Source organism: Macaca thibetana, chromosome 12, assembly GCF_024542745.1.
Source record: "Macaca thibetana thibetana isolate TM-01 chromosome 12, ASM2454274v1, whole genome shotgun sequence".
Lineage (NCBI taxonomy): Eukaryota > Metazoa > Chordata > Mammalia > Primates > Cercopithecidae > Macaca > Macaca thibetana.
In genome coordinates, this window is record NC_065589.1 from 26,464,105 (window position 1) to 26,483,468 (window position 19,364).

The following is a 19,364-nucleotide window of genomic DNA, read 5'->3' on the forward strand; positions in this document are numbered from 1 at the left end:
ATAAAGTCAGTGCAATGGGTAACTTACCCACTAGGGGCAGGAACTCCTGCAGAAGTTCAAAGGCATGCCAGGTTTTCTAGCACTTCAGCTAGCTACATATGGCCTGTTCTTGTGCACATTTTTAAACTCAATGGGCAAATTACAGCAAGGAAAATTCAGAGCTCAAACGCCCAACCTGCAACTATACAATTAAAATGTAGAGTTTGCTAAAGCTATCTATTTCTTTTTTCTTTTCAGCTGGCTTTGAATTTGCTGTTATTAAGCTACTGCTGTTAAGATAAACTCACTGTTTATGATATTACTAATTCAATGCTACTTGGAGATTTGTTCTTATACAGCTCAGCCCGTTGTAGCTAAAATGTAAACACTGAAAACTCATTTGAAACTTCAGAAAAAAAAAAAAGGGTAAAAGGTTTTTAAAAATAAAACTGCCATGAAAACTACTTTTCCCAAGACTTTGGTCCACAGCCTTCACTGGATTACCTACTGGGACAAAGTTTAGCCATGTGAACAGGTCCCAATTTTATCAGAAATAATTTGGATCCAGCTGCCTTTTGTAAATTGGTGAGTTTGTGTTACTATCTCGTGGCTAAGGTTCCAAAGTAAAAGCTGTTAAGATCTTTGCGTGTATGTGTTTAAATGTTTGTACATGTACATGTATTATGTTGTGTTGTGTCTAGCATGGTACCAATCTGGCTTGTAAGTAAATTATACTTATAAACTAAGTAAGTCCAAATACTTTTTAGATTCTTGTGAACTTAGTAATCTGGTAAATAAAAATGGTTTTAAAATTATTGGTAAAATAAAACTAGAAATGTCTTCAGAATTGTCAGCATACTTTTTTTGGTCTGGGTTTACTGACTATTTTATATTTGCCTCTGCTAGATGTTTTAAGGTATCAGGGTTTGGTACAAAAGTTTATAAGACTATAAACCCAATCAAAAAGAGAATGATCTTTGTGTGCTTTTTTTGACAAGATTAATTTTTTTTTTTTTTTTTTGAGATGCAGTCTCGCTCGCTCCATCTCCCAGGCTGGAGTGCAGTGGCCGGATCTCAGCTCACTGCAAGCTCCACCTCCCGGGTTTACGCCATTCTCCTGCCTCAGCCTCCCGAGTAGCTGGGACTATAGGCGCCCGCCACCTCGCCTGGCTAGTTTTTTGTATTTTTTAGTAGAGACGGGGTTTCATCATGTTAGCCAGGATGGTCTCGATCTCCTGACCTCGTGATCCACCCGTCTTGGCCTCCCAAAGTGCTGGGATTACAGGCTTGAGCCACCGCGCCCAGCAACAAGACTAATTTAATATTGTTGGTTCAATGAAAATAGCTAAGTTGTTAGCTGTTTTGTTAGCTTCTGAGTTGTCGGCAAAAATATCCACGTTTAAGGTTCTTAACTTACATGAACATCTGATATTCACAGGCTACAAAAATGGTTAACAGGGCATACAGGCTACTAAACAGCTGATGACTTATCATATAGAACTTACAGATAAGTCACTGTTGTAACCTTGCTTTTTGGCTTTTATGTTGCTCAAAAGGTGTTTTTTTTTGTTTTGTTTTTTGAGACAGAGTCTCGCTCTGTTGCCCAGGCTGCAGTGCAGTGGCGCGATCTTGGCTCACTGCAAGCTCCACCTCCCGGGTTCACACCATTCTCCTGCCTCAGCCTTCCGAGTAACTGGGACTACAGGCCCCACCAGCACGCCCAGCTAGTTTTTTGTATTTTTAGTAGAGACGGGGTTTCACCGTGTTAGCCAGGATGGTCTCGATCTCCTGACCTCGTGATTCGCCCACCTTGGCCTCCCAAAGTGCTGGGATTACAGGCGTGAGCCACCGTGCCCAGTCGCTCAAAGAATACTTATGAAAAGCATTTTGTGTGGGATTAAGTTGGCTGTAATTAAATTATTTCTGAAAGTCTTTCTAAATTTTGGTCCCTTATTTTAAAAGAAAGTTGTCTTAAAATATTGATTTACTCTTAATTAAAAGAGGTTTTGATTTTTAATTCTAAACCTGTTTCTTGTTGAAAACTTCTCAGATTCGTATCTTGGAAGTTCAACTTTCGCTGTGTCTTGCTACTTTGCTTTTTTCCCCCTTTGAGAAAGCCTGAGATGGTAACTTTCCCCTTCAACTGTTTTGCCAGCTCCTGTAACTTTTTTCCTCCGGTTCTAACAGACATTGTGGCCAGATGCTAAAATGTTTTATCTTGAAGGTCTAGAAAAGCAGTGTTTTCCTACAGTATAACTTGATTCTGTATTCTTGGCTTTTCCTGATGTCTGAATTGTTCCACATAACCAGAAAACTTCCCATGCTGTTACTAAGAGTCATGTATTCCCCTGTTCAAGGTACAGTTTTCTAGTTTCCTGTTTCCCCTATAATACAGAGTTCATTCATGAGCCCAGACACACTCTTCCTCTGTCTGATTAATTCAAGTAACTTTTTCCAGTTTGATTTCCAAGTTATCTAAATGGGCTTCTCACAGGAGAAGCAACCACACTGTAGGTTTTTCTTTGCCTTTTTGGTAACTGGCCTAAGAACCAAAGATTTTACATTTTATCAAGATAATTCCCATGTTTTCTTTATTAGATTTTTGATTACTTAGGAAAACTGAGGGTTAAGGTTTTTACATCCATGTGACTTTCTATATTGCATTTAAAGTCTTTTGATTATTACTTTTGGTTAAATGAATAACTATTACAATGACCTGTAATTCCATTTTGATCAAATGTTTTGAGCCTTTGAACATCTTTGACAAATGTCCTCAAAATCAAATAAACACTGCTAATTCTTCATGTTTTGCTTTTCAGAGTCAATAAAATCTTTTTTCTTTTAAACTATTTACAGCTTACAGAAATTGGGTAAAACAATGAAGATTACATTTCTCTCTACCTAGTATCTCTAGAATTTGAAAACTATTCAATCCCCCTAGGCCAATCTGCTTTCCATTGCCAAGGCACTGCTGCAAAAGTACAATACAATATCAAGCACCCTCCCAGTAGGCCCACGGACTATCACAGAAGGGGTGGCAATGAGATTATAAGGGCAAGTTTTAAGGGATAAAATTAGTTCAGACCCTCCAAATTAAAGATGGGCATACAGATTACCAAACAGCTTATGGCTCAACACATGGAATTTACAGACAAGTCACTTTTGTAACACTGCTTTTTGGTTCTTATGTTGCTCAAAAGGTTTTTAAGGGTTAATGAGCGCCTGTGAACCTCCATCCTCATCTGGCCTCCAATGTTTAATTAGTTATAAGTCTTTTGGTTCCAAGTCCCTTGGCCATAGGGATCCCACCAAAGAACAGAATGAGCCTGGGGCAGGTAACCACACCACCCCGGCAGTGACATGAGACAAAATAAATGTTTGGTCATCAATGTTGCCTCTCGCACATCTTGGCTAAAAGGGGAGAATGTCAAGTAAAAATAAAATCCTAAGACTCCTCCCCTACAGACTGAATGGACCCCCTGTTGGCCAAGGGGACCCAGAAAATTCTTAAAAACAGAGTTCCCAGCCATGACAGGACAGGAGGTTAGACACACCTTGTTATACTCCCTTCCCTTTTTTGGTTTACAGACAATTGACGCGCATTAAAGTTAAAATAGAGATCCTAAGATTGACAGAACAGATTCTTTGTGGCAACAACATAACAAATTATCATGCCAGGCAAGGGTTATGTACCCCAATGCTTGACTCATGTGAGGCAAGGGTTAAGTTAAGCACCCCTATGCTTAAAGAATAAACTAGGTTCTAACTGCCACAAGGTTTCTTTCTCTCTAGCAGCTAAACAAGCAGTGTCCTCACCATCAACACTACTAAAACGCTTGCAGCCCCACCAGATGCTGATGAACTGAACTCTACCAGCCATAACTACAGCTTTGACTGGACAAGAGAGTGATTTCAGTAACTTTCTCCTGTTAAGAAGCCCACCGACCATGGACTGGTTCTAGTGGGTTTACAGAGATTGCGTACTTTGGTGCCTTCCTGTCCTGAAAAACCTTTTGATGTACTGGGTCTGACTGTAATATTTAAATGCCAAGTCTTCCGTGTGAGATGAACATGGGTCACATGTAACATGCTTGTTTAATGTGCATGCATCAGGACCACCTTCATGAACATTCACAGCTCCTCCTGTAACCTACTGAATATGTATATTTAGACAACTTGTTCAGCATAAAGCTCCTAACCCAATCCCTCCTCCTTTGAAGTCCCTGTCTCTGGGCTTCTGCTGGAGGAGGCTGTGCTTTCCAGCTTGCAAGATAACCTGACAGGCTATCACTCTTAAGAAGTAATAGTTTCCTCTCTCCTTTTCCAAACTTAAGGATTTGTGATATTAAAAAGTTAACATGGCTTACTTCATTGTGAGTGTTACTTAAATGAACTGATTTTAAATCTCAAACAAACACACCAATTACCACATATATGGTAAAACTGGAGTCTATGAGGGTGAAGCAATTTCTCCGAGTTTCCACAGTAAGTGAAGGAGCTTCAAAACTGCCATGCCGTTCATCAACTTTGGACGCTCTGCAAGTGGAGATTTCTCCCTCAGGCAGTGGCAGGAAGAGACTCTGCCCATCTCACTTCTGCCCACTTGATACAATGGTATGGGATTATTTCTCCTCTTTTTCCACAAAACAACATCAGGAGTGGATTGCTATGTTTCTCTATTACCGTGCATGGGTCTCACTCCTCAGCTTTTTCCGGTACAAGGTAGACTCTAATCTCAGAGGTGAGCACATTCTATTCTATTCATCTCTAGAACACAAGCCACAGGAATTTAGTGTTGACAAAGATGGTTCTTGGTGTTGCTAAAGCTGCAGAAATGACAGGAAGGACTCAGGAGAGCTTCTGCTGTTTTTGTTTTGTTTAGTTTTTTTTCAGCTCCTATCAGACATTCCCAGGTGGAGCTGGGGTATTGTACCATCTGGCTTCAGAAATGCCCTAAGACTCCCTTTCACTCCTACCATCCGCCAACTTCTGTCAATACAAACTGGTAAGAAAGGGAACCTATTTTTCAGCCTAGTATTCTTACTGTGGCAGAGATAGAGAAAAGTCATGCACATATGACGTAAGATTGTCAAGATCTGCCAGGGATTCACCCTCTGCCTCTGAGCAAGACTGTTTCTAATATGAGTAGGAAGACACCAGAGAAAGGAGAGAGAAATCGTTTCCTGTTTTCAACATCTCTAGAGCAGATCCCTCAGCCAAGAAGAGTCTTAACCCCAGTAACAGACACAGCATCCTTGAAACAAACAACAAAAGTGATGTGGCCACATGGATATGTGTTTAATTATTTGACAGTGTATTTGATCTTGCCCCAGTTTGGCCTCACTTAATCAAACTCAAATCCAACAGCTTGGAATGCAATTTTAAAATTCTGGGCAATGGCAAATGTCTCACACATGCTACCTTTAGTGCTTTCCTGGTCAAGCTATTATCCAGTTATTTACAAGAATAGAGTTCATTTTTGTTCTTACTTCTGAATGGGGAAATGACACGAGGCTTGATTTTGGCCACAGGGGAGGCATGGACATTCAACCTAAGGAGGAGCAGAGTTTGCTATCACCTACATTTGATGATTTCAGGTCGAAACAGCAAGGCATGCACATAACCCAGAGATGACCAGACTCTCTGGGCAGCCTGTTTTCACCCTTGCCCTCCTTGAAACAGGTCACATTCACAGCACTTATATGCATCCCCTAAAAATACCAATTCCAAGCACATTAGTGAAATGCATGTTGCACTGAATACTCAGTGGGGAGATGAAAATTCACTCAACCCAGACAGAGTAACTTAAGACTAGGATGCCTATGGACATTTGTGCTTCCCCAAGCCCCTAAAGCTGCCCTCCCCTGCAGCTGTCCATTGCTGTTGTCTTCACCCACTTCCATCTCTAAAATTCTCCCCTTAAGATAATCTTTATCAACACCAAAGCCAGTAAGCAGCCAGAACATCTCCCCTACCACCAAGTTCCCCCAGAGTGCCATCTTCCTTCTGCTTTCCTCTATCTTGGTGCCACTGCAATGCCTCAAGTAGTTCATCAACGTATTTATCCAACAAACCAGATCTGTTCCTAAGGGAAATTCTGCTGCAAAATAAATTTTAGTTTTCATCCTATTTTGCCAAGCTATTAATATATGCTGTTAGCAGTATGTGCTCATTAATCTTAACAATAACCCTGTAAGCTGTTATAATTCCCAGCATACTGAAAAGGTAACAGGGAGGGGTGTAGAGAAATTCAGACTTACCCATGCTAAGACCCCCATTCCAGGTCTGCCAGGGTCCTTACCCACAACACAAGCTGCAGTGCAAAGGTGAGCAGCCCTGGGCAATGTAAAATGGAAGGCCGTGGACAGGGCCTGGGTCTGGAGCTGCTTTCTCAACACTCCAAGCAGTACCCGTTCACACAGTCAAGCAGCTCCTGTGAGTTCCCTTTGGCTGAGAACGTCCTGTCTTCTCCTGGGCCACCCTGCCCACAGATAAAATGTAAGTGATTTATTTTGTTGCTTACAAAGGTTAAGGGACTTGCGAAGGTCATATAACTGTTAAATGCTATTGACATCTGGATTTAATAAACCTAAAATATCTAACATCCAGATAGCTATTTAAAGCACTATGTCATTATGCCTCTTGAAAGGAAGTGTAGTCCTGGGTTACGTTTAAATGAAGGAGCATTTCTTTCCTTTCCAAATTGACTGCAGAAAGCCAACTATCTAAGCAGGGATTAGCAATTCTACTTCTGATCAGGTGAACTGACCTATATGGGGTAAAACTGCAGGGTGGGGGAAGCCCTATTTCCCCATCGCCCTCCTAATATTCCCCTGCCTGCTATAGGTAGGACTTACAAAAATGGCTGGAGACTGAGCTAGATTTATTACAGCTCGTTAAAATCCCTAATAGGTTGTTTAAACATCATATACATTTCCACTTCCTGCTTCATGCTGTCAACCAGGCACAAGCACCACGGCCTACTTTTTTTTTGAGACGGGTGTCTTGCTCTCTTGCCCAGGCTGGAATGTAGTGGTGTGATATAGGTTCACTGCAACCTCCGCCTCCCAGGGTCAAGTGATTCTTCTGCCTCAGCCTCCTGAGTAGCAGGTATTACAGGCGCCTGCCACCACGCCCAGCTAATATTTTGTATTGTTAGTAGAGATGGGGTTTTGCCATGTTGGCCAGGCTGTTCTTGAACTCCTGACCTCTAGCGATCCACCCGCCTCTGCCTCCCAAAGTGCTGGGATTACAGGCATGAGTCACCGTGCCCAAGGGCCTACTCTTTCCAAGCAGGCCCAATGAGACTTCTTCCCTGTCTTAGGCTTGGCAGTCAGTTGGTGGTAAGATCTGGATGTAGGAGGCAGATGACAAACCTAAGCCATGAGCCACAACCTAGCTGTTCCAAAGATCTCTGAAATAACCTAATACAAAGCAGTATGTTGATTTCCATTTTGCTGTCTGCTCCTTGTGCATTTAGCTCCAGGAGGGAGTTAATAGGAGAGGGGTGGGTGGCAAGGCAGGATATGATCATTCCTTGGGCCCTGGTTGTGATACTAACTTAATATAATCAAAACCTAGGGTGACCATATAATCTATAATCCGTACCAGGACAATTTTGAGAGTGAAAAAGAGCACTATTAATTATGCTAGGTCAACAATCCATCCTCCGTAAGCTGGAATGCATGGTCACCCTGTTAAAAGTAAGAAAACCTACCCTGGGTCCTACCCTTACCTTTGATCTCATGGAGACTTTAATTTTTATGTATAACTAAGAAAACCTAAGTCCAATAACAATAGATGATTAAAAAGAAGACAGCACTGGAATACTCAAGGTCTTAGAAGAAATAAGGTTAAAATAAAAAAACAGCAGCAGACCTATTTAAAAGTTATGTGGCTGGGTGCAGTGGCTTATGCCTATAATCCAAGCACTTGGGGAGGCCAAGGTGGGCAGGTCATTTAAGGCCAGGAGTTTGAATCCAGCCTAGCCAACATGGAGAAACCCCGTCTCTACTAAAAATACAAAAATTAGCCAGGCTTGGCAGTGCATGCCTGTAATCCCAGCTACTTGGGAGGCTGAGGCAGGAGAATCGCTTGAACCTGGTCAGTGGAGGTTGCAGTGAGCCAAGATCGAGCCACTTGCACTCCAGCCTTGGTGACAGAGTGATACTCTATCTCAAAAAAAAAAAAAAAAAAAAAAAAAGTTATATTCTGCCCAGGCCCTGGATTTGGAGTTTTCATGAAACCATCTCATTTGTAGAAAGCATTTTAGGTTACAGTCCTTTTATGGGCATGCTCTTACTAAGCCTGTGAGGCAGGTCACAGGTTTAGCACTGTGACAGAAGCCATGCAGCAAGCAGCAGAAGCAGGACTCAAGTCCAGTATCTGGGTTAGCCCAGTGTTTCCTCCTGTACTCATGCTGTGTCCCCTCATGGCATCTGCTCTGCATGGGCCACAAGCTTGTGTCCTGAACTTAGAATATCTGGGGGAAGGCAGGGGACAACATGAAATGACGCCCACGGGAGACAGGGAACCAAACAGAACATCTGTTGCCTGAATCAAAATTAACTGCAAAGCCAGTCATTAGCACTGCACATCATCAAAACAGAAGGAGAGATCTGTGTCTATTTATTTTCGAAGTCATCCTGGACTTGGGGGAAAAAAAAATGCTGCCTAATCCCAACACGATTTTTCAATTAGTTTTCCAAGATTCTAAATCTTTTATGTAAATTAACTGGCAAAGGATTAAAACCCAACATTTAAAATAGTGATACTTAATGAGGGACAGCACATACCGTCAAGGGGGCATCTGGAAATACATGTCATCTGAGTTGTGACTTGGGTGGGGGTGGGGGGGGGTCACAAAGAGGATGACTCCTTTTCAAGTCAACAAATTTTAGTGACATAGAAGAAAAAGGTGACAGGGAGCATAGTCAGTGACTTGCAATTACAGACAAGCCTATCATTTGTGGGATTATTGGGTTTCTGAGGGGCAGCCCATGGCAGACTGAGGACAATACAGCACTTGCTGTCCTCCAAGGCTACACTCAGCCGAACACCTGGGAGTTCTGTAGATCTGCCAATCTCATTTCAGGGAAACAGGACTTTCATGTGTTCATGCAAAACATGCTGTCCCTCCTCAAAACAGTACGCTCTGATGAAGTCTACATAGCACATATACTGTGCCTGTATTTTCTGGATTTGGAAAGTACATGACTCATTTAGTTCTTTCTCTCCTTAGCCTGTGAAACTAATTTCTTCCTTGAGGTATTCAGATTTAGGTGAAACAGGGTTAGAGAAGCACAAATAATCCTGCTACATTCAAACCAAGTCAAAAAGTATCAGAAGATCTAAAGGACTAAGTTGATTTAAACTTTTCCTGGCATGACAAAAAGACAGATGTTTCCAAAAAGAAATTCCCCAAACTGCCAAAGACAGGGGCTGCTGACAGAGCCATACTTACTGAGCTGATTCATATTGCTGGGAGGATCTGATAAGAGTAATGAAGATTTCAGAGATAAAAGTTTCTACTCTGTGGTTCTAAGAATGTCTCAGTTTTGTCCAAGTCACAAACAACCCCTAGGCTTTAACTAACCAGAAACTATGATGTCATCCTCTGTTGGGGTTACTTTAAATGGGCACCTGTATGTCAAGTTTGATGCAAGTGTGTATAGTATTGACAGGATGGCCTACAAGCCCAAAGTAAAGCACTCCTTTGTCTCCTCAGCTAAATGATGTTCTACCTTGCAGATCCATTTTCAATCAATGGATAAGGGTGTTCAATTCTCAGCAGAGCACTGAAGAAGTCTTTTGCAGACAATAATTAGCAGCAATTCACAGAGAAATGAGTCATTTATGCCTTTAATGTTACATGTACAAAATAGTGTATTAGCGACCACTTAAGAGGGTGCTGAAGACAGAGGTGACTGGGCACCAAGAAGTCTGTACACCAAGCAAAGAGGAATTGGAACTCAAGGCAAGAATGAGGACAAGAAAAAAAGAGAATAAGGGCTTTGTTATTTTCTTATTTAGTAAAGGAGATATCATCCAGAAAGATGAAAGCTGACTTAGGTAGAAATGGGAAAGACCGAAAAGTTACCTAGGTGTTTTAATATAACGAAACTTTCTCTCCTTGAGGCTCTCAAGTAGAGAATCGTAAAGTGATATAATTCTAACTATTGTAGTAAATTTCTCAGTTTTTGAGTTTTTAAAGGTTCACTGATATGGCAGAGACTGGGCCAAAAGAAGGTCTTTTCTTCATGAGACCACCATCATAACTCACTGCTTAAAAGGAGTATGAAGGGAAATTGTGCTCCCCTTCCCACCCCACTTAAAGAAAACCACCTATATATAGAGCCAGAGTAATGTGGTAACTAAAAGGCCTCAACTAAAAAGAGAAGTGAGTCCGTCGTTACCCATGGTTTTCCTAACCCAGCTGCTTGTTGGGAGGAAGCAAATGCTATTGCTTGCTCAACATCAGTTGTGACAGCTGTTGGAGGATCAGGCAAAGGAGGACTCTGGAAAGGGTTAAGAAACTCATCAATAACGGTGCCATGGTTCCACATGAGACACTAATCACATCACAAGGGCTGCAATTGTCACCGATATACTAGTACTAGGTCAAGAAGATAACTACTTTCCAGAACTTCAAAGCATGTATGTAATATACAAAGATCAGTAAGACCACAGAAGAAATAATACACCAACCAGAAAATAACAATGACTCTTTATAAACTTGTATGGGGTCTAAATTATCCCTTGTAATATATATGTGTGTATTCATTCCACAGAGAATTAAGGTGATCCGCCTTCGGGTAACCTGCTGGGAATTTCTTGAGCTTTTGGCTCCCCTTGAATGGCTGCATCCAACTTGTTTTGTTAGAACTCCCAGCATCACAGCGATGGCAGCTCTCTTAGATTCCCCATACATCCACGACCTATATCATGTCCAACTGTAAACAAGAACAACACACTTAGAAAGGAACCAGGACAATTTCATACCACTGCTTCTCTGGTGAGAGAGGGTTTAATGAAATGACTCTCTGCGTTGGAAGACATGCATGTACTTGCTCATTTATTCACTGCTCACTATTTTAGGAGTTAAACATCCAGGTATCCACTCATTTTAGTAATGAGAATGTCTCTAAAAAAGGTTGACATCATAGTATGTAGTGTTTGTTGGACAGTTGTCATATGAAGCTTAAAGGCGGGAAGTTTCTAAACATTAAGGATAGATATAAAAGACAATATTTACTACACAACTTCTCAGGCATCAACAACATGGTGTAACGGGGTCCAGAAATCCTCAACTGCCTCTCGGTCTATTTTGTTTACATTAAGTTAATTGAAAACATTTAAGAAGTAGCCTTTTTAAAGGCTGTTTTTATTTGTTAACCCACACAAACTGCATGTTGTATTACTTATTTTTGGCTAAGAGCAATTTCAATGAATTACAACATTTTGCTACTAATGGAATAGCCTCCCTAGTTCTTTTTCAGCCCTTCAAAGGAAAGGATTAATCTGAATGAACAATATAGCTGACACCATGAAACAAAGGAATTTCCATTACGAAATTACCTATCTGATTAAATGTATAATGGCAATTAATAATGGTGTAGGGAGCTTCTGGTGTATTGAAAATTAAAACACAAATAAGCAACAAGTCTATGATAATCAGCCTTTGTGGCTGTATTTACAGCTCAGGCGACTTCAATCACAGAACACCAGGTGCATATTAAAAGTACTTACTAAATCGTCCACATCACCACCTTCTTCAAATACAGCTGCTGTGTCTCCACTTGGTTTGTCTTTGGGGGCCAGAAACTGTAAATAGAAAGTCAGTTATCACACCAAAATGGTATTTTTGCCCCTTTGAAGGAGGGAACAATCTGCTAGCATTGCCACAGGGAAACCTAAGGCAGCCTGCTTAGCAAAGTCTCACTGCAAACCGCCCAAAAGAAACATCATCCTGGCCTAAGTTCCTTTATTTGGCTTTGGGTGAGAGGCCCAGTTTTGAGGTTCAAGTAGTCCATACTAAGTTATTACTAGAAAAAGTGCTCATGAAGAGGGAGGAAATGACATGGCTTGTCAAGACAGTGACTATGTGTAGGGTCCTGTATAAGCATGGTGGACATCTGCTGTTTCCAGTTCTGCTTCCACAGGAAATAGGTTGGCTAGCTAAGGTTAAGAAAATAACCAACCATCCCAAACTAGTATGCTATTTTGAAAGGAACATGAGAATCAAGTCAAAATTAGAATAATCTCAAGTTGAATGATGAAGAACCAGGGGGAAAAAAAAAAAAATTAGAATAATCTATTCTTAAATTCCACTGTGGACAAAAGCAGTACAAGGGGGACTTCTTATGAGAAATGGATGAGAAAACCGTTCAGCACTGTTCAAGATGTGGAGCTTCTGAAAGGCAGATATGTAATAAAACATAATAAAACAAAATAAAAACAGATACATAATAAAAGTCCAGGAAGTGAAGTCTGTGAGGATCTAGGAATGACACTCAGATTTTAAAAGGGTAGTCAGGTGAGTGCCCTTGAAACTTATCTGAACACTCTTTTTCCTGTCCCTCCAAGGGACAGCAGTGGGGAGCCTTTTCCTTCAAGGCATGTGGCAGCTGCCTCTAAGAGCTGGGTTCTAGCAATGCGTATCTATCTAGCAATGCGTATCTATCCTAACACAAGAAGGTGATCTTCTGGTAGCATGCCTGCCTGTAGGAGTGAGTGTTTTAGAGGGGGCAGTGGAAGGTGGGGCACTGCTACTTTTCATTTGGGGGCCAGAAACAGTAAATAGAGTCAGTTATGGTACCACAACTGGCTGGCCCCTAGAGGCATTCTGGCATTCCTCAGGGTGAGAGTGCATGGAGCAGGCATGCGGTAAGCGAACCTTTCAGCCCACTCATGCTCTCCTGTAGTTGCTTCCACCCAAGAGGAAAAAGTATAGTTATACTTTCCTCACTCTCTCAACATGAAAAAATGGTAAGAACTGCCATTCTCTACATTCCTGTTATTTTTATGGTACAATGGACACAATCATGACCTCTGAAACCTAAGACCTATAAACTAAAATATGTCTCTTTAAAAAGTCAAACCAAAGTCAACGATGAAATATGAGGCTGCATGCAGCAAGTTTCAGGAAGCAAGAAAGCTCTGGCTGTCCTTCCATTCTTCATATACAAAAACACACACAGGTAACAAAGTGGTAACAATGGAGGTCATGTCTGCCTTAAGGTACAGGGCCTTTGTCAGCACCATGGACATAATTGTTTGTTGACTCAACCACTCTCTTGGACTTTGTTTTCCCTCAGTTAAAACTACCTCACTATTCATTAACTTCTTTTTTGAATGAGCGAATAAGGAATTTATCTTCTTTTAAGGACATTTGTGGATCTTTCCATAGTCCTTTGTTGACCCTAAACTGGGCCATGTGCAAGACTGAGAATCTATGATGTAAGAGACAGAAAATCCCACAATGGGAGCCAACAATCAGTAAGGAAGCTTCTGTTTCATTCATTCTATTTATTCTGGGTGATTATGAATAAAGATATCTGAGAGCCAAATACAGATAAATGAATAAAAAATCTATACATTCACTGGCATATGATTTATGTGTAAAGGTTAAATAAACTGTACTTTATCCTAGATACTGAAATTGGTTTTAATTTGGGGTTTTCTGGGTTATTATCGTACTTTTTATGTTGTACCTCTCCTCTCCTACTCATTATCATTAACCCCTGCAGGATTTTTGTGATATCACGACTATATGGCTACAGGATAAGACTTATCCAGTTGAGGCAAGAGAATAAAAAGCAGAGTTGCATCCGGCCATAAATCTCTGTGGGGCCACAAATGACCAGTATCTTCCAAACATCTGAAAAACTCCATGGGCTCAACGGTTCTGTAGTCCACTACACCTTGTATGACCCCTTGACTTAAGGACTTATTGATGAATCTAGAAAAATCCCTGATGTGTTTTGGCACTCAGCCAAATTTAGAATTTGCGATTCTAAAATCTCAAATTCCCACTCCCTACCAACCTGCAAAGCCCCCTTCACACTGCAATTAAAGAATAAATTAACATAGGACTGGTGGCACAGTATGACCACGGTAGATATACTTAAGCACAAATGGTACATCTCTGAGACTAGGCCAAATTCCTAGGAAGAAAGGAGCAGCAGCAAAAATTTTCATCAAGTGCTAAGTATCGTCTGCAACTGATTTGCCTGACAGATCTGCTTCACATTTCTGTGTAAGCAAATTATGTTTAAAAGCTGGGCTGCCATCCATTATCCTTCCCAACGCCCCAGGCAAGGCTGATCTCTTCCACATATCACTCCTCATCATCAGTGTTTGTAACTGTAAGTAATTCCAGCCAATGCAGTGACAGGAAAGCAAGATAGAGCAGAGAACTCAATGACTGGCCTGCTTTCTCAATAAAAGCAAGAGATTCTCTGAATCTCTTCTGCAGAAAGGGGTAGGAGTCAACTCTCATCTTTTTTCATGTGTTCCTTCCCTCTGCAACATGCTGAGAAAGTAGAGAACAGATAGAAAGGGCACGTGTGTGATATATTCCTTCTTCCTCAAACCACCATCACTTACCCGGGGTTACCATTAAAGTGCCTCCTTACCTGGAGAACTTTATGAAATGGATAACCTACTACTTTTCAAGTACACTGAAATATAATCCTGGCCACAAGCAGAGAAATGAAATCAATAACCTCTATATAGAAACTGCCAGTCCTACCTCCCCATAAGACTAAAAAACTAACTATCATCTTGTGCTCAGACCCTTACCAACCCCCAAAGTAAAAACACATGACCTCCACTGGGTTGTTTCCAACACCATCAGGTGATTCCAAAGGATTACTCACAATCTAGATGTGTAAAAAAGCATCAAAAGTCAGTTTGCATGTACTCTGCCTAAAATGACATATATTTGGGTTTCATTAATGCCACTAGTAGCTTAATGGAAGCTATAAACACTAATATGGTGCAAGAGGGAAATCCTGTAGCCTAGTGTGGAGAACACAACCCTGTCAGTTTCTCAGGAACCCTAGGCAAGCCACCTGACCTTTTCATAACTAATTTCCCTCAAAAATAAAATGTGAATACTACTACTTACCATACCTATCTTAGGGGTTGTATGAGTCTCAGATAAAGTATAAAAAAAGTATTTACGGTATTGTAAGTTTTATGTTCTAATTCCTAGGAATACACTTAACATATGTCCACCAAGTGATATATACATACAGATATATATATATATATATGTAGATATATATCTATAGCATCTTTATTCATAAAGCCAAAGGATAAACAAGCAAATGTCCATCATTAGGAGAATGGATGAATAAATTGTGGTAAAACCATAAAAGGGACACTACATAGCTATAATCACATAATTGGTGAAAAAAGGCATGATTCCAATTATATGAAGGTCAAAAACAGGCCAGACGACTCTCAAGTGACAGAAGTCAGAACAGTGGTTCCCTTGAGGGATGGGGCTTCTGACTGGGAAGGTACCAGGGAGCCTTATGGGGTGATGGAAATGTTCTATTATTTTGATCTGGGTGGTGAGCACCCAGGTATATGAATGTGTAAGAATTCATCAAGTTGCACAGTTAAGATCTGTGCATTTACTATACACATGTTCTACCTCAATAAAAAATTCAATATCATATCTTAAATGTATCAAGTCTTAAATAAACAATGGGTAACACTGTGATACTTTCATTATTACTTTTCTTGTACTAGCAAACTACACCAGAGAATTAAGGCAGAAAATGAAAGCAGAAAAGAGCAAAGAAAAATGTCATAGGGTCCAACAGGGGCCAGCAGTTTGACAAAAATGCTCTCAAGAAATGATTCTTAACCTTTGTCTTCAATCCTTCACTAAGCTTTGGAGAATTCCTGTGCACTCTCACACACAGAACTGGATGTCCTCTTGACAGAGGGAGCATGGGCATCCTTTCTCTAGGTAGATGTGGTCGGTGGCATTATAAGTTGAAGGCGTGAAGAGTTGGCACCATGGTGTGGTGATAAGGTGACTGTAGCAGGCATCAGGGGGTCTGGATTCCAGTCAATTCTGCTGGCCACTAGCTTGCTGTGAGGCACTGAGCCAGAAAACTTTACCTCTCTAGACAGGGGTGTTGGTAAAATGGCCACATTGCTATCTATTAATGTCTGTGATACTAAGGTGGAAAATCCATAAATGTCAACAATAAAGAAGGATAAATTAGGCAGTTACAAGAAAAACAAGTGCTAAAATAACTTTTTTTTTCATAGAGCTTACATCAAATAATTATTTAGACATAGCTCAGCCTCTTGGAATCTGGTAAAAAAAAAAAAATAATGATGATCCCAATGCCATGGAGATAAATCCTCTTTCTTCACTGCTTTCTCAATACTAAAGGATAATGAAGGACTAGGGCAGTGCTAGAACTAGATTCCAGGCCAGTGACTTACTGTGAGCTCTCAGACACACCACTCAACCTCTTCTACCCACTACAGAGCCGGGAGAACTGACAGATGAAGGGCACACAAAGGCTATACAAAGATTCTACCAAACAGCAAATGCTAATGCCATATCTCATCATACAAACTAGAAACAGAAAAAGTGGATGAACTGACAGCTTATAACAATAATAAAAATGAACATTAAAGAATGATAATATTTATGCCTACGTTTCAAAATTAAATGAGAGGTACCAGGAAACTTAAAAGAAAGTGACTGTCTAAACTTATGCCATGGAAAAACTTTCTATTTCTGTAGCAGAGCTGACTTCCTTCTATTTCTCAAAGGATCATACAATCCACATATTTCTAGAACACACTGGAGGGTAATAGCTCTTAAGATGTTATACAAATGTAAAGTTGTAATTTAATTTTCACTTAAAATGAACATCCCTGGATAATTACTTCCTTTCAAATGTCAACATTTAATAGCAAGAATTTGACAGCTTGCTAACTTTAAATAACTTACGGGAAGTACCTCAAAAGAATTTAAATGGACTGTGAGGATTGTTCTTTAATCTCACTGATTATAGTCAAGTTTCCTTAAATGATTATTTGGGAAGTGACCAAATTGAACATTTGAAGGCAATATAAATGAATATTTCAGTGCATGGTCAAAAGGGATTATACTTCTCTCACTTGGCTAAGAGAAATAGCTAAAGCATGTCTCTTCTATTAAAACCACAAGGAATCAGCTTCCTTGAGCCAGAATCTTCCTCCGCAATTCTCCCCATTATCATCTACATGTATACTCCTTTTTCTACACTTCTCTCCAAAAATCAACAGATGCCATTTAAACGCATTTTCAGGCCAGGAATGGCTGGTATTACATGCCTATAATCCCAGCACTTTGGGAAGCCAAGGTGGGCAGATCACTTGAGGTCAAGAGTTTGAGAACAGCCTCACTAACATGGTAAAACCCCCTCTCTACTAAAAATACAAAAATTAGCCAGGTAGGGTGGTGAGCACTTGCAATCCCAGCTAATCGGGAGGCTGAGGCACAACTACTTGAACCCGGGAGGCAGAGGTTGCAGTGAGCCGAGACCATGCCACTACACTCCAGCTTGGGCAACAGAGCGAGACTCTGTCTCTAAATAAATAAATAAAAGCATTTTTAATATAAAAGATCAAGTTTTCACTCTGGAAAACAAAATAAAGGGTTCATGTGATATTAAAGCAGACACAAAAGCATAATCTCACAGTAAGGCACGATATAGTGACGGGGGGTGGGGGGGTACTCACCACTACACTAACAAGAACTGACAGACATAATACAGTGTACACTGAAGGTGAGTCAAAATTACAGGGTCTACTCTATGACTTTTCAGGTTATTCTAACCACCACCTTGGTTCTAGGCACAGAAAGTCATCTGTTGAAATGAACCAGACAGGGACTACTGTATTTTAGAAATGACTGGTCCAAGATTCCACTTATAAAACTTAATCCACTTGAAAATGAAGGTCTGGTGTGGTGCACAGGAACATGCATTTTAATTCTCTTGCTACCTCCATGAGCTCCAAGTGTAACCTTTACCTTTCTGGGGCTTGGCTTCCCAGAGGTAACAGGGATGGTAGTTCCTGCTCTTGGTAATTCTTAGCAGATAACTGTGAGGATCACAGAGATAATACTGGGCTCTTTGGTTCGGGAATTGAATACAAGTAAAATTCTACCATTATCTAGATATGATGTATATAGTGCTCTAGGTACACACCATACAAAAACAGTTCTTTAGAAGTGAAAGAGTTATATAAATACCTGGCATACATACTACATTGGCTGAAGCACTGATAAAAGTGGGGGGAAAAAAAAGGAAATGGCATTTTCTAGATGTGAAAGAGAGTCTGCTAGGTGAATGTGCAATGTACTTCTTTTGGAGGCTATGAGATAATATATATCAAAGTGCTTAGCACAGAGCTGGTACTCAATACATTTTTGTTGAATTTCCTAACTTCTTATCTGCCATGACAGTGAAGTTCAGTGTTGCTGGTAGTACTGGAAGCATACTCTCTGTGCCTTGACTATCGAAACACTATGCTCTAAAGGAAGAAGAGGCCAGTCAGAGCCAGGCAACCCATGGCTGAAGTAGAAGAGATTCTCTCCACTTGTTTTTTATGATGTTCTCTCTATTCAAAGATGGTGACGTTTTGAGAGTTTTTTTTTTTTTTGGAGACTGAGTTTTGCTCTTGTTGCCCAGGCTGGAGTGCAACAGCACGATCTCAGTTTACCCCAGCCTCCGCCTCCCGGGTTCAAGCGATTCTCCTGCTCCAGAAGAGTTGTCTTAAACTACAACTGACATCAGTTCTGGTGATACCAGAATTATCTAAGGACACCATCTTATACCTACCCGGTCATTAACTGAAATTTCTTTCTATAGCTTCATCATCAGACATTAAAATTCCTCATGCTTAGGCTCAGTGCCTTTACATTTCAAGGAAGACATCCTATTTGCATTATAGAACAAGCCTTGCACAATTTGCAAGTGCATCATCCGTTTTCAGATTTCTTTCCTGTCTAATACTTTGGGTTAACTTTCGCTAAGATGTGCTGCTGGGAGGAAACACAAGCTTTTTTAGGTCACGGCTCCTCACTTCTTCCAAAAACTCTAATATGTACCCAATTGTCACCTGGATAACAAATCTTCTTAATGTAATAACAACAAAAAAATATTTTTCCTGATTTACTTGTTTAGCAAAAACTGATAGGTCTTCACGCCATGTGACAATTAATATTATGTGTCAACTTGGCTAGGGTATGGTCCCCAGTTGTTCCATCAAACACTACTTTAGATGTTGCTGTGAGGGTATTTTGTAGATGTGATTAACATTTACAATTAGCTGATTTTAAGCAAAGATTATTCTTAATA

General features: G+C 40.5%; 2 protein-coding genes across 2 annotated transcripts in view; both read right to left on the bottom strand.

Moving 5' to 3' along the window:
- RPL37A (ribosomal protein L37a) overlaps window positions 1-19,364 on the bottom strand; it is a 308,451-nt gene that overhangs the window by 275,188 nt on the left and 13,899 nt on the right. The gene's annotated exons all lie outside the window — the stretch shown is intronic.
- Window positions 960-19,364, bottom strand: part of XRCC5 (X-ray repair cross complementing 5) — a 107,494-nt gene continuing 89,089 nt past the window's right edge. The window contains exons 20-21 of the mRNA XM_050751263.1: window positions 11,728-11,802; window positions 960-10,931 (exon numbers count right to left, since the gene is read on the bottom strand). Of these exons, the coding sequence (XP_050607220.1) occupies window positions 10,917-10,931; window positions 11,728-11,802 (90 nt within the window). The 3' untranslated portion in view covers window positions 960-10,916. The remainder of the gene's footprint in view (window positions 10,932-11,727; window positions 11,803-19,364) is intronic.